The sequence below is a fragment of the Pholcus phalangioides genome, unplaced genomic scaffold (genome assembly GCF_987345545.1).
Source record: "Pholcus phalangioides strain wild (caught in Gottingen) unplaced genomic scaffold, Ppha-v1.0 ptg000015l_1, whole genome shotgun sequence".
NCBI lineage: Eukaryota > Metazoa > Arthropoda > Arachnida > Araneae > Pholcidae > Pholcus > Pholcus phalangioides.
The window spans coordinates 104,198,983-104,214,886 of NW_028301608.1; the positions used below are offsets into that span (position 1 = coordinate 104,198,983).

The 15,904-nt window shown below is 35.0% G+C and overlaps 1 protein-coding gene across 9 annotated transcripts in view; it reads right to left on the bottom strand.

Moving 5' to 3' along the window:
• by (focal adhesion protein tensin) overlaps positions 1–15,904 on the bottom strand; it is a 174,170-nt gene that overhangs the window by 48,990 nt on the left and 109,276 nt on the right. For all 9 annotated transcript variants that reach the window (XM_089244990.1, XM_089244985.1, XM_089244986.1 and 6 more), the window contains one exon: positions 14,649–14,693. In XM_089244990.1, coding sequence (XP_089101116.1) covers positions 14,649–14,693 — 45 coding nt within the window. The remainder of the gene's footprint in view (positions 1–14,648; positions 14,694–15,904) is intronic.

Here is a 15,904-nt window from a genome sequence, read left to right on the forward strand (position 1 = left end):
ACACAGAAATTTTTTATGTATAAATAAATTGATGACATTCTTCGAGGAATTGAGCCTGAATATAAGGTAATTTTTATTTAATTAATCCAAATACAAAGTATTTTAGGGCCAAACTAGCTTGTGAGCCTCAAAAATTTACAATATACCTTAGCAATTTTGATTATTTTTCATACTTTATTAATTTCTTTGATTAGAACTTGTTAAAAGCAAATTTCCGATTCCACACAGCCATTATTATTATTATAAGAAATAAGCAATTATAAATAAATATTTTGTCAGTAGTTATACAGAAGTAGTAGCAGGCTGGCAGACATCTTGCTCGTCTCTGTCAGTTATTTACATATTGCGTAAGTGGGAAGGAAAAATAAATGTTATATTGAATTTATAAAATAATTGCTATGGCTGTTTCAAATTGATAAATTTTATGTGTGGGAATTCATATGTTATTTTATGATATCTCTGGATTAAAGCAGATTTTTGTTGGTAATTTAGAATTTTAACTATAAATGAAGCATTTTTAATTTCCAGATCCGGGAAGAATGTATTATATGTAGGTATGAAATTATATTATAAATATATATTGATAGCATTTTTCGGGGAAATAATATAATACGCGTTGTCCCTTTTTATTATTTTCACATTTTATTAATTTCTTGGATCAAATCTTGTTAAATCCATATATAATATTAATTCTGATACGTGATGACTTGACTCTGATGTGATTGAAGTCCTAATTTTTCTGAGAGTTTTTATCAGGATTCATTGTTTACCATATCCAATGTTTTTTTGGAAAGTTGGGCTTACTAAACGTGACGGATTTTATCATTTCAGAGTTACTTTATGAGTTGTTCAGATCGATTGCTGCTTAAAGCATTGTTGAGATTAATTGCTGCTTAAAGCATTGTTGAGATTAATTGCTGCTTAAAGCATTGCTGAGATTAATTGCTGCTTAAAGCATTGTTGAGATTAATTGCTGCTTAAAGCATTGTTGAGATTAATTGCTGCTTAAAGCATTGTTAAAATTCATTGTGTAACTTGATTCATGTACATTTATGGAATCATTGTAATTTGACGTACTGCTATAAATTCATTGTTTAAGATTTCTAAATAATTTGTAATAAGACTTTTGCGTTCATCCAAAGCTTGCACGAAAAATCATTTCACACATTGTTAAAACTCATTGTTATACAGAACCTTAAAAAATTTATTGTTACTTCACACATTTTTAAAATTCATTGTTATTTGATGTATATTTGAAATTCATTGTCACTCAAAACGCGTTATTAAAATTAATTGCTTCTTAACGCATTGGTACAGTTCATCGTTACTTAACGCGTTATTAAATTTCATTGTTGAATGAAATTTAATAATGCGTTCAAATTTAAAATGCATTCTCAAAACTTATCGCTGATTAACATATTGTTACAATGAAGCTAACGCATTGTTGAAACTCACTGCTAATTATTGCATTATGCATTGTTACAATTCATTGCTTCTTAACGAACTCATTAGTAAAAGGACATTTACAGTACTTCATGCTACGTTGATTAAAAAACCTCACTTACAAGAGAGGGTAAATAAATTTCAACTATAACAAAAACATTAAAGGAAATCGTTATCAAACCGAGCATCTTGTTTCAAAAAGGCATTGAGTTCTATTAAAATTGTTATCAATTCTTCAAAAAAATTTCCTCCGAATATTGTTAGCTCATTTTTGTTCCTCCGACACTTTTCGGTGATTTTTTAATTGTTTTTTCACTTATAAATTCGAAAAAACAATCGATTAATTGAATCCATCGATACAGAGTAGTGAATTAAAAATCGATAAAAAATAATTCTTTTCCGAAGTACGAGTAGCATGTCTCATCACAAATAGAATTACACCGAAGAACTTCCCATAGAATATGTAAATCTATGCAAAATCTCGTGCTATAGCTCAACTAGATGGATTTGATACAAATCTAAGAAACCCATCAAATGCATACAACAATGACATATAACATACAACAATACATATCGAATGAATGCAATTGTAGATTGTACCTAGACGTACAAAAGACCTTCTTACGATTCAAGTCTTCACACTCAATTAATAACAATGTAATTAACCTCAGCATGAAACAAATGACATCTTTTTCCATCTTTATTATATCTCGCCATCAATTTTATTTTTACAGTCTTACGCATACGATTTCCGGTTATGACGCAATAATTAAGTGTGACACGTCCGATGACGTGAGTGTGTGCGTGTCATTCATTCACAAGTAACGTCAACAATGTTGTTAAGTTACTATGTTCAAATTACAAGATGGCCATGTGCAGATGAATAATATCTAATGATGATGGTTCTCTCGGTTCAGGTCAAGCACTTTTGATTCCGGCCATTAGTAGTCAGTCGTATATCGTAAAGATTCCATTCTCCCAAAGAGTGCTTAGATCTAGAGAGACGTCGATTGCGCTCATTGTTCTAAAACAGTGAAAATCGCAATTGTAGGTGTATTTCTACTTTTAGTAACACATGTACAGAGGAGGAGAAGAAAAAAAAAACGCAGATGGTAGAAGATTATGTAAAAAAACAAAACGTGGGCTTAAGTGGATGGTTTCGTCATATTTGCGAAGACCAGGAAGTTTCTTAGGCAGCTAATGAGATCGAGTTTCACGCATTATATGAAGAACTCCCCATCGAAACCTTTTCCTCTCAGCATATATATATTCAAAGTAGTTGAGATAATGGATTTCGAATGTTTTTTAATTATTCATGGTTTTTCTTCTTATTCTCTCATAATTTTTTTCCTAGGTGTTAAGAGATCACGGGACGTAAATACTTCGTCATCAAATCAGCTACCACTTCAGAAAAAACGTGATTTTAATATTTTTGTAGATCGGTGGTTCTCAATATAGGGATGTGTGAACCCCGTGATCCTTTCACGGTCCTGAGATATTCTAAGGGAGCCACGTTTGAAATTCGAGCAGTGAAAGGGAAGCCATGATAGGTGGTTTAGGAAACACAAAAAGCTGGGAGGGAAAATAAATTTGGTTGTGAAGAAACAAAGATGTTAAGTGAAATATGTTGGGAATGAGTGTGAGATTTTTCAGTATCTATTAGAACTGCCTCATGGTCATCTTAACGTAGGCTATTGTTTCGGCGACCCTTATGTCAATAGGGTACCTATAGTACCTATACATGATGAGATCTAGTACTCCACCATATTTTTTGAGAATATGTAAATATGAGTATATCTCGTTGCTTCTAGCTACAGCGCCCCAGAACAATTTTTCCCCAGGGGCTTCATGACATCGAACCAACCCTGCATAAAGGCTCACCAAGAGGAAAGCTCACTGTGAGCGAGAGAAAACTGTCACCGAGAGAGGGGACAGGAGATCGCTTTTTATCATGTCTAAGGGGAATGTGGTGTAGTTTATATGGATAGAAATGTCTATAGAAGCGCTACATCTGGTATCATGGTTTTCGAGCCTAGTCATGTAAATGAGTATGCGGTTACTCGAGAACATCACTTCAGCCAGAGGGTCGTACGAGGCAGCCCTACGTAGATCTCCCAAAAGAGAAAAGTTCGCCGAACTCTAGGGGACCGGAGATCGATCTTATTTATAAAATTTTTTGCGGGCTGTAAATTGACTCAAAAAAAAATCGTTTCAATATTTTATAAGGGGGGGGGGGGAAGTTGCACCTAGAACGAAGAATATTTGCAAGTGGGCTAAACACGGCCCCCTTGTGATATAACCCAGGGCGGCAAATTTGTAAAATCAGTAGGAAAGAAAATTAGACTAGAAAGGGTGGCAAAACCATAAATTCATCACTGTTCCTGGGTAAGGATGGATGGAAGTCCACCGTCCACCCTAAAAGATAGCGGATGGAAGGAGGGGCACGTAAAAAAGATATTGTCAAATTATACGATTAAAGATATTGCTCCTGTACACTGGTCGAAAAAATTAAGGATGAAGCTGAAAAATTGAGGTCGAGTAGTCTTTACGGATGAAAGCAGATTTAGTCTGACTAACGATTCTGGATGCATGCACATCTGGAGAGAGCGAGGAACACGCAATAACCCCTCCAACATCATCGAAAGGGACCAGTTTTCAGGTAACGGAGTTCTCGTTTGGGAAGGTATCATACTTGGTACCCGTACATCTTCCATGGTGGTTCAGTCACAGGTGCCCACAATTGTACCGAGGTTCTCCTTCTTCACGTGCGTCTTTTTAGTGGTGCTATGCACGGCCGACTAGACATTCAAATTGTTATTGACTGATGTTGTTATTGTTAATTTTTATTCAGTTGTTACTTGACATTCTAATTGTTTAGTGGGCTATGTGCTATGGGTCCTCAGTTCTAATTGTTTAGTGGGCTATGTGCTATGGGTCCTCAGTTCTAATTGTTTAGTGGGCTCTGTGCTATGAGCCCTCAGTTCCTCTTCATGGACGACAACGCTACAACCCATAGTACAGTGGCTGTCACGGAGTTGTTGGAGAGTGAAGAAATTCAATGCATTAATTGACTGGCAATGTCCCCGGATCTAAACATAATCCAACACGTGTGGGACACACTAGGGCAGTGTTACTCAATTGCCACTCCGCGGCCCGGTATCAGACCTGGATATCATTCATACCGGGCCGCGAGTGATTAGCTTTTTCATTTTTCCTCATTCATTTTCCGTTGGTCGTGTGTTTGACCGGACCTTCGACTCACCAAAATGAATGAAACCGGGCAGCGGGCTTGAGAACCGCTGCTCTAGGGAGCGTCTCTTGGAAGTACGTCACCAGCCACCAGCAACGATTCCGTAGCTGCTATTGGCGCTACAACTGGAATGGGCAGCAAAGCCTCAAGAGCTCGTTGCCAACCTTGTACTCAGTATGGGCAGACGATGTAAATCTTACATAGAAGTCAGGGGTGATCATATCTCCTACTAAAAGCTGGATTTTTATTGCCAATCACTTGTCACATAGATGTTTCGGTCGATTGTCCAATTCTGCTCGAAGCTAGTTTTTCAATAAAGTTCCTTATTATTCTTTGGATTTCTTTTTCGAAAAGATTTATTTACCTTTCCCATGTTCTTACGTCTTAGGGATCTTATGGTATTATTTGTGTCGATTTAGAACACTTTTGCATGACGTTACATTAGAAAAAACTGTCTCGTCCTTAATTTTTGCATACCAGTGTATGAGCGATAAAAGGTCAAGAAATGATGCATATTTACAAATACCAGAAAATTTCTCCAGTGCAGATCAAGTTTCACGCATATATAAGAAGAGCACCATTGAAACTTTTCCCTTTTCGCTCAGCAAATATATATTCAAAGCTTTTGAGATAATGCATTTTGAACGTGTTTGATTATTCATGGGTTTTTTTCTTCTCTCATTATCTCTTCTAGGTGTTAAGAGATCATGGGAAGTAAACACTTCGTCATTGAATTTCAGCTACCAGAAAGCTCTGCTACCGCACCAGAAAAAAACAACAAAAAACGTGATTTTCATACTTTTGTAGATCATTATCATAGCTATGGAAGGGAGGAATAATATTGGATGATCATCACAGTGATAGGATTTACTTACTGGTTTTTCCTTACGGTTGCAAATTCGTTAGAAAGCAAGCTGTCCATGTAAAGCTCGTTATGGATAAATCTTGTGAAATTTCAAGCACGTTTACATGATTATAAGACATTTAAGATTTCCAGTCAATTTTTCAAAGACTATTGTGGATTGATGTTTAGTCAATGAAGAATTCCTAAACTATCAGATACGCTTCGCGAGATTCCAACGAAAAAAACCTCATGTTACCACCTCGTTTACATATTTCTTCCGACTAATCATCTGCTGATCAAACGATTAGTAAAAAATAACTAGTTCCTGGTCATAAGGCTAACATTGGAATCTCGATGACATGGTTCTTATCTCTCTCAAGTCCTTTTTAATTATCTTTTTTTTTTAGAAGTAGCAAAAGGTGCTGGAAACTATGCAAAACTATTGTTTTTTGTTCATTGCCCCTCTTTCTCTCCTAACAGGCTCTGATACCTCATTTCTCATACCACTCTCTACCACACTTAATATTCTGCCGTGACTTCAAAAAGATAATACTTACAATATTTTACTTTTAATTATCTTCACGGGAGATGTTCACGATCAATATCAACGCACGAAAATGTACCCGACGTCGCTCAATATATTTGTGAACGTTTTTCTAGATTCTGAAAGATGCTCTAGCCCCTGGCCTACCGCAAACACACACACACACAATGAGAATGAAGGGCACTCGGGCACAATGAATCATTAGTTTGACTCCAAATCAGGAAGTATCTTGGTATGCTCGAAGCACGCACACTCGAAGAATGCACGATTGTACGTATTGTTTTTTTTTTTTTGAATGAATTTCATGATTTCTAGTATTTAGAGGAATGGAGTGGAGGATAGTTGTCAATTATCAACAACGGCTTCAAAATGGGATGGACGTGAACATTTCTGTACGAAAGACGGGGTACAACGTAATCGAGCTTGGTAACTACTCAAATATGGTAAAGAGAGACTCGTTTTTTTTTTGGCATTATTATGCCGTCTCTCAACCCTCTTGGATGTATTCCAAAAAATCTTCAACTAGAAGGATCACGTGACACACGGTGTTAGGCAAGAGCTTCATGGTTAATGTGTTGGCACAAATTCCGCTTCCTCTATCTTCAATCCATCGTACATTTTGATATTATAAGAGAGTACGCGTTAAACAGCCACAAATTTATTACAGTGATTTAAACTTCATGTGTTTCAAGCTGTGCCACTAGTATAAAGGCCGAAATTATCAACTACGTACCCTACCAGCTGGAGTGAAATTCTCTTGTTTTTCATGATTAAACAAGACGTTTACGATCTTTTCTTGTACGGTTAATTCAAGGTATTTTATATAAGTCATGCTACCAAAAATAACATATACCTTAGGGATGGTTTCAGGCCTTTTTTAAACGTGTTAACTTTTCTCTTGCTTCAACGGTAAGGAGAGAAAAATGGACATGTGGATGGAGATAATGTTGGTCCACTGGATAATATATACAGAGTGGTTCCATAATCCCCCTTATCCCATTTGACTGACGAACCGTTGATCCTAGAACAGCGATTCTCAACCTTTGGAAGCCTGCGGCTAGGTTTCATTTATTTTTGTAAGTGAAAAGCCCTGTCAAACACACGACTGACGGGAAACGAATGGGGGAAAAGAAAACTGCAAATCGCTCGGTATGAATGATGTCCTTCTCCTGGCTACTTTGTTGTGAGAAACATAATTTTAAATTGTTTTTTTTCACTTTACTACATGTTTTAACATTCTATTATTTCTCAAAAGCACATGCTTTTTTAAAACATATAGAAAATTTTGGTTGCAGCATCAAGCTGCAGTAATGCTTCATCTTAAGACTTTGCTTTAAGAATGCCTCTCGTGCTCTAGTAAAATAAACGCAAATTATAAATCAGTTGTCTCCATGAACTTGACGAAAAAAGCACGAGAAACACACAAATAAAAAAATAAAATAGAAATAAATAAATAAAATAAAATAAATAAATAAATAAAAAATAAAAATGCAATTGAAAAAAAATAAATTGTCCAGAGTATTAGTGCTTGTCCAAGTTAAAAACGAGCTACCAAAATGAATGAAATAGGTTTTGCCAATGCCAGGCAATGCCGCGTCGAAATTGTCTATTGTCAACATGGTGAAACTTAAATTAATTTTTTCACGATAAACTTTGAACAAACTTCGCTGCTGACTATATTTTATTTATCAGCATTTAGAGAGGTGCCCCTGAGAATTTATTTTTGTATACTTTGATTGACGTGTATTTTTGATAATTTTTTGTTTATTTTTTTGTCCAATTTCGTGAGAATGACCTATTTGAATCTTTTTGTCATGTTGATGTCCGGAAAAGATTGATTTCACTGTAATCAAAAATTTTTTTGCTATGAGTAATATTCAAGTTTATGCCAAGTTTATGTAATTCAAAGGGCACTAATACCTTGAAAATTTCAATTTGACAGCTGGATGAGAAAAATGTCTGCTCACAAATGGAGAAAAACGATAAAGCCAAATATAGGGGAAAATACAAAATTCCAAATGCATTTTGACACGTTATGATTGCCATATTCTGAGGATAAATATAACCATCACGATAACCGGGGATCCCACTTAGGTTGGTTAGCAAGTCGAAACTCTTGGTTGCTCAGCCGAGCCTGGGTTGGTGTGGGTGCTCAAGCACCCATAGTAATTTGTGGCATGGATCCGAGCACCCCCAGAATTTATTCATAAATTAAAATTTCCGATATAAAACTAAAGAAACTGAAGACGAGCACCCACAGTTTAGAAACGCTTCCGACACCCCTGTTGTGAATCACTGATATAGACGTATATTCTTTCCGCAAAGCATCCGAGAGTTAGGATTCTGTAACCATTCCAAGCGGCACTGCGGTGAGAGTGACAGTGGTTATATTGATTCTCTGAAGTCGGAACCCGTAGTGTGTCGAAATACATCAGGATTTTTTTTTTTTTTTGTATTTTTCCGTGTATTTGCCTTTATCGTTGTTCTCCATTTTTTATATCAGGCAAAGGATTATTCACCCTTCCTTAAATGTGTGTGTGTCTCGTATTTCTATTTGTGGATCAATTAGGGATCTGGCAACTATAACAAGAAATAAACGTTATTCTTTTTCAGATTAAATCCACGTAATTTAAAATTTACAATTGGTTTTTTTACAGTTTTACAGGTAATCTTGAATAAATTCTTCGTGGAACGGCTGTTTTCTCAAGTGACCTGGGTAATTGCGAATATCAATGAATGAATTTGAAAGATTCGTGATATATTCATGAATATTTGAATATGCACAATATATATATTTTAGAATGTTTTTACTTCCCGGAAATAATTAACTTTATAATTCCAAAAGACTATGCAGGTAATAAGATCCCATCAGAAGAATTATTGACAATTTTAACTCGCAGCAGTAAGATAATAAATCCACTGCCAGCTGTTTACATACTGACGTAATGTATAAAAAAATAATTTTACCCTCAAGATTAACTTGTTTCATTTTGATCACGCGAGCTACAATAACATCTCCATTATTTGAATGCGTAGACCTTATAAGAAGGAAGTTCAAGGTTATCTGCTTCAAAGAAGCAAGTTCGATTTGACCTTAAGGGTCAGGAACTTTAAGAACAGAAAAAGCCAATGCCATACGCCACACAATAACTTCACACTACACAATATATCCTAATACCCGTGATCTATTTTACGAAATCGGTTCCCAAATGTTCCGCTTTCATTGCTTAATCTGTTTGACGATTCGGAGCAAGTAAAGAAGTGCTATTAGAAGGGATTAAAGAGAGAAGAGGGAATTCACTCTCTTAGGAAAGGAAACATATTGAAAAAAAAATTGTTTTATCCTCTGAAGAAATCACTTCAGACACACCCGTTTTTAAGTAAAAGCACTTTATTTGAGAAACTTTATAGGGCACTGCTCTTACGAAAGCGATTGGGGACAGGAATTTTGCTTTAAAGGAATTTTGATATACAATTTTGATCATATATATATTTCATAAATAATCTCTCATAAGACTCTCAACCCTCTAAGTGGAAATTACGAGATATCTCGCCTCTTTAACTCTTAGAGAGGGAATGTAGGAGAGATATCTCGCCTAGCTTGATGCCTTGTCGTAATAACAAAATCATGAATGGAAATACTAAAAAATTAAAGCATTATGGTTATGCAGACAGTCAACATTCAGCGTCGTCTCTATTTATTTTAATTTTTACTTTTGTATATTTTTCTCCCTCCCTTCTATATATTCTAACAATCTCTCAATGAACTGACATTAAAAAAAAAACTCATTAGCATAAATTTTTATTTTATCAGCTTTTGGTTGCCATCATTCACTTTTTAATTTAATTGATAAATACCCGTTGAACCAATATAATCCGTTCTTTTTATCTTTCTTTCAGGTCAAAAGAAATAAGAAAATATACGTGCATCACAAGCAGGGCCGGAGCTGGGAGAGAAACTGCCCCGGGTGGCCGTTTTAGGTGGGAACAAAGAATACCGTTACAAAATTATCGAATTTTAAAGTTGCGGGGTGGCGAAAATCCTAGTTGGTCACAAGTAGAGATGTTGTCATAGGGTCGAGAGCATTTCACTAGCTTTTAGCTACTACTCTCTTCCCTGTCCTAGCTTTCTTTATCACATTATAAATTAACTGTTCTACTGTATCCATTCAAATATAATTTTTTTCTTTCTCTCTTCGTATTCTCTCTCAAATATTGCAAAATATGTAATTTAATTGTAAACTCTTTAATTTTTATAGTTTTATCGTAATTGACTGGGGACAAATAAATTATGTTATGTTGTATCTCGGCAGTTACGAGGTATCTCGCTTCCTAAAAACCCTCTTTTATAGACAATGCTGAGTCCAGATATCGCTGTAAGTTTCTCCTGATAACATGCTTTCCATACTCCCAAATCTGCCAGATCAACTGCCAGTGGGTGAAGTCCGCTTTTCCTGAGTCTGATAACAGAATAAGGGGGGCGGGCGGTGTTTTTTCCCTTTCCCTTCGGGGGATAGCATAGGAATATGCGTAAAGTATAAATAGTAGAAAAAGAGATAGCGTATTTCTCTACTTTGTTTTTTTTATTATTATTCTCGGTGCTGGGGGGCATTTATCAGCTGCACAAAATTGGCAAAAGTATTTTTCTTGTAAAAAAGGGGCATTTCACTGTTATTTGGTGATTTCCAACTTTTCAACTGTGGCATTTATAATGCCGTTCAGAAAAAATTAATTTTGAAAAAAAAACTTAAAATTTTAAGACGCTTTTATTCCGGCAATGACGAGCATACTTTGCAAGTTTTCTTCTCCTAATAACATGTTTTCCATTCCTTCCTCCAACCTGTCGATCAACAGCCAGTGAGCGGAGTCAGCTATTGTTCACGTTTTCATAACAGGAGAGAGAGAAAAAGACGGGGTGTTAGAAACACATAACTTTTCTTTCTCTGCTCTTTGGGATAGTATAGAAAATAAGTACAGTAAAATAATTGAAAAAAGATATAGTATTTCTCTTAGTGGGTTTGTTGTTCTCGGATTTGAACGAGGAAAACACTATCAACTGCACAAAATCGGGAAAAAGTCTTCTTCTTGAAAAAAGATGCGACATTTTACAGAGGGTTTGGTTACTTCCATTGTGCTGGTTACATAATGCGAATCAGTGAAATTTATAAAACCACTTGAAAGCTGATAAGTTTTATCGATTGGATTTTGTTAGGATATTTCAATATTCAAAAGTGGTAACTCTCATAAAAATATCTACGCGTTGAGTTTCGTTTGTGTGTGTGTGTGCCCTCAAGCTTCCATAAATATTCTCTAAATTAGGCTCCTCCAGTATCTCCTCAATGACAATAGGTAAACTTGATAGAACGCTCAAGTGGGTGGAAAATTCTTGGCACTCTAATGCTAAACCTATCGTAGTCTTGAATGTCCGCCATCTTGGATTTGATTCAAGAATCGCAACAGAAGCATGTAACACATAATTTTAGCGGATATATAACTCGATGATATTTATCTATAGGTGAAAAATGTAAGGGCACACAGAATTTTAATAAAAAAACAGTCGCGAAACCCTTTCTATTCAGAATTTTGATATTCTATGTGTCTTAAAAACCCCAAAGTAGCAAATGTATTTTTATTCAAAGCTTTCATTCACTGACAAGGGGAAAGTGAATCGTATTTCAGAAGACTTTTCGTATTTTTCAGCTTTTATGAGTATTGATATAAACATCCCGTTTTTTCCCTTTGTCCTGTAAATGAAAAATTCACTTTTCACTTCGATACCTTCACTGAAATTCTTAACATTGATAATCTGGGTGTAAATATGACTAAGCGTACGTACGGCATTAATTTTTTTTTGTGAAATACATTCTAACTGGCTTCAGACTTTTCCACGATTTTGCTTCAGAATTTTGTTCAAATTAAAATGAAGCTGCCTTTCATTTTCTATTGATTTGCGATTTTATGACTAGTATTTTTTGGAAATTTCAGAAACAAGCGGATAACGATTTGGCGATACATATTTTTATCTCAAAATCCTATACAGATACCGTATCTCTCGCTTTACGAAATTTCTATAACGCGATTTTGAAAAGCCCCGAGAAATCACACCTGGAGTTTAATTTGCAAGCCGTAATTTTAGAATTAAAATCCAACATATATGGCAAAAACCTGTTGGATTTGAGGATGAGACAAATGTGGATGTAACGATCGAATCCAAAAAACCAAAAACTTACTAATAAGAATCTTTTCCTGAAGCCAAAAAGAAAATGCCATAAAATTGTAAAAATTTGTAATGACATTGATTGCCAATTGCAAATTTTACAATGCCATAAGAATTTTACCTAAAAAAAGTTATCTTAACGACTATAATTACCATATTTGTGAGGGACATTCAAAATTTTCTGTTTTGCTGCAACAATATTTATACAGACAAAGAATATTGTCCTTCAGCTATGATTGCGCGTGTGTGTGTGAATATTCATTGTTTTGCTTAAAAAATTATAAGCCCCCACCGTACTAGGAAGATCCATACTCACTCATACTACAAACGATCCATTAATGATCCGATTTGAACACAGAAGTAAAAATCATTGAATTCCTTCATGTAGCGTAAATTCACGGGATTTACATATGAATTTGAATAATTATAATTCATTCACAAGAATTTATCCTACTACTGGGAGTTTAATTCTTTTTAGATACTCCCGAAGAAAATCCTGTATGCATATCTTAACCACATTAAATTCCACTCACGTTACGCGATCATTTTACGTTACCAATTATTCGCGTAACGAGAGGGACAACTAACTGTGTTTATCGCATCGAAATGTGGTTATTCTAAGATTCATGATCTATGATCTCTAGTAAGAACATTATACAAAAAAAAATTTGATACTGAATACCATCTCTCACCCAAAAAAAAAATCATTATTTCCACAACAAAAATCACCGTCCATTAACACTCTCTCTGTAACCAGACACAAAACGTCAGAAAAGTCATACCAAAAATACTATCCTTAGATATTTATTTCACTCTCGGCTCTCTTTCCGGGTTCAATACGGATGGTCATACCGTATGAACACTCACACTACACCAGTAAAGGATAATTTATAGTGACTTGTTCCTTTTTATTACCACCTCCCTCTAGCAGTCGCGGGCGTGTAAAAGAATCTTCTAGGAAACCATGAGATATTTCATTTATTTGTGTATATTCTAGACGGAGGTGTTTCCCCCCATCACACTATTTGGTGTAACATTAAGGTTCTTTCACAGATGAGTCCTCTCCATCTCCCCATCCCTGTTGCCCTTATTAGAGATGACCTCTCTCTTGTTTAACCTTTTTCTACTTTATGCCTCTCGGAAAATGTCAAGAATTTAAGTCTCTATGGTAAGAATAACGGCCTCGTCGGCAATAGAAACTTTTAAGAAGCGTAAACTTCAACCTCGTAAATAATATGAGGAAAAAGTGAGGGGGGGGGGGGGAATTATATATAGAACTGTTTTTTGGGCTGGACGAGGAGAGTGAGAGTTTACACACACACATTTCGACGTTCCCTATTTATAAGTACAACGGCAAACTTTTTTATATCTAATGCTATCCCAAGGAGGGTAGGGGGCGAACCAACGCCAACACAAACACTTACGTAACGTTGTGGGCACACCTAACATTCTTGGGGTGTTTTTTTTTTTCCCCCATACAGTTGTTGTATATGACGTGCTAGGGGAAAATAAGAAAAATAATAAATCGCGCCCCTCTCCCTTAAGAAAATATCTCACAGCTTCTCAAATCTCTGGATTTATTGATTTTTATATTTATTTATTTATTTTTGGAAAATCCCTGGATTCTGATTTATTTGATGATATTTTCCGCGAGAATTCTGTTTGTTGTAAAGAAACTGTTTATTCTTAGGTGATTGTCCAGAAAAGATACAGGAAATTCGGATCGGAATTACAGGATTTCGTGAATTGTCTTAAAAAATAATTAACGATTGTTCTTAAAACAGTCAAAAAATGCTAACTTTCTATTTGTTCTGGAATTATTTCCTTCATTAATTTTCAATTTTCATTAGGTCATTAATTTTCCTTGTTTTCGAATCATTTCTTTCATTACAATTTTTATTAGTTCAAAAATAGTTTATTTCATTAATTTTCATAGTTCTCGAATTATTTTTTAATTAATTTTCAAAATTTCCAATAGTTCTTGAATTAATTCTTCCGTTAATTTTCAATTTTCATTTTTTTTTTTTTAATTTTCATGTTTCTCGGAATATTTCTTTCAACTGTTTCCAAATTTCTACATTTCTCGAATTAATTCTTTATAGTTATTGTTATTTTTTATTTGTTCTGGATTATAAAACCTTTATGAGAAATAGCGCTCGAGGGGCCGCCTGAAATATCGCCCCCAAGACGATTCTGGTTAATTGAGTTGAATTTGGAAATGTTATGTTTTTGAGTCTTTTTGAATTCATCGATATGAATTTAAAATAGATTTTTTTTAATTGAGCAAAACATAAGAAGAAAAGTTTTCAAAATATATTTTATATATAAAACAGAAATCAACAAAACTTACAGCCTCGTTGGTTACATAAGGTGATGGCTCACATGCTGATACCACCTGTAATGAAAATTAAAGAAAATTATAACTCCATATGTCATATGCGAATAAGGCTAATTGTAAAATATCAGTATACAACGAAAAATATTTTTTCACTTCCATTAATATTATAATCACTACTATTTGGGAAGGCTTTGTTTACTTTAATACTTCAGACAATAGTGACATTTATCATCGAGAAAAATATAAAAAAATACGAGCCTTCCTCAAACAGTTGCCAATGCTCAATAAATTCATTTATCTTCAAGAAATATTTCTCAATCGCGGAAAATAGCTATTGCAAATCGTAGTAAAGCAAACTGTATCTTAAGGGGAAAAAAAAGGTTGAGGGAAGAGTAGTTTTCTTTTCGTAAAATTAAATTATAATATAATTAATAAAAGTCATGGATTTATCTTCATCTATGATTTCATCAAAGATCACAAATTGAAGTGAGCTGCGTTGAAAAAAACTGAAATTTCCCGTAAAATATATGGGCACATCACTTGGCCTAACATTTTGAACAATACAGGGAATTTCAAAAAAGGATGAGCCAAACTTTAAAACGAGATAGACCAAAGTTGTAAACCATTAAAAGGTGAACTCACCAAGAGAGTCATATCTTGTGATGTGATGCATGATTGGGAATTTGCGTAACGCAAAGGCGCTAGAGGACGCAGAATGCATTCGCATAGTTAATATAGAATTCGTTTTTACGTGTCGTTTCCGACCGTATACTCCCATGAAAAAATATGATAGTCATTGTGCTTTCTACCGTCTTGAAGTTTGTATCATCTTCTCTGAAACACTCTGTATATATATATTAGCTGACATAACGGCTGAGAGTTCACAGGCGTCAACTACCTCTACACATTAATCACATCGAAACTAGCGGTCAAAAAAAAATTGCAGAAGAAACACCTTGTGTGGCACTATAATAGCGTTTATATTTAATCAGTTGGAGATCACAGGGGGCTTATTTAAGGTGGTTAAATGCGAAAGCCCCTCTTTCTTCAAGTGTTGGGCAGTTGATATCACCTTAAGATTACATTGGGCTCGCCAGCAGAAAGAAAATCGAGGTCGGTATATAAGCAAAGAATCAGTTTTCAAAAAAACTCGAACATGATTTTCGAATTCCTCTTCCGTCACATGCTAGCATTTTTTTGCCGAATCGCGTCGAGTCCTTGAGAAACACGAGCCCCGAAAAAATGTACATATTTACCTTAACGTCGCG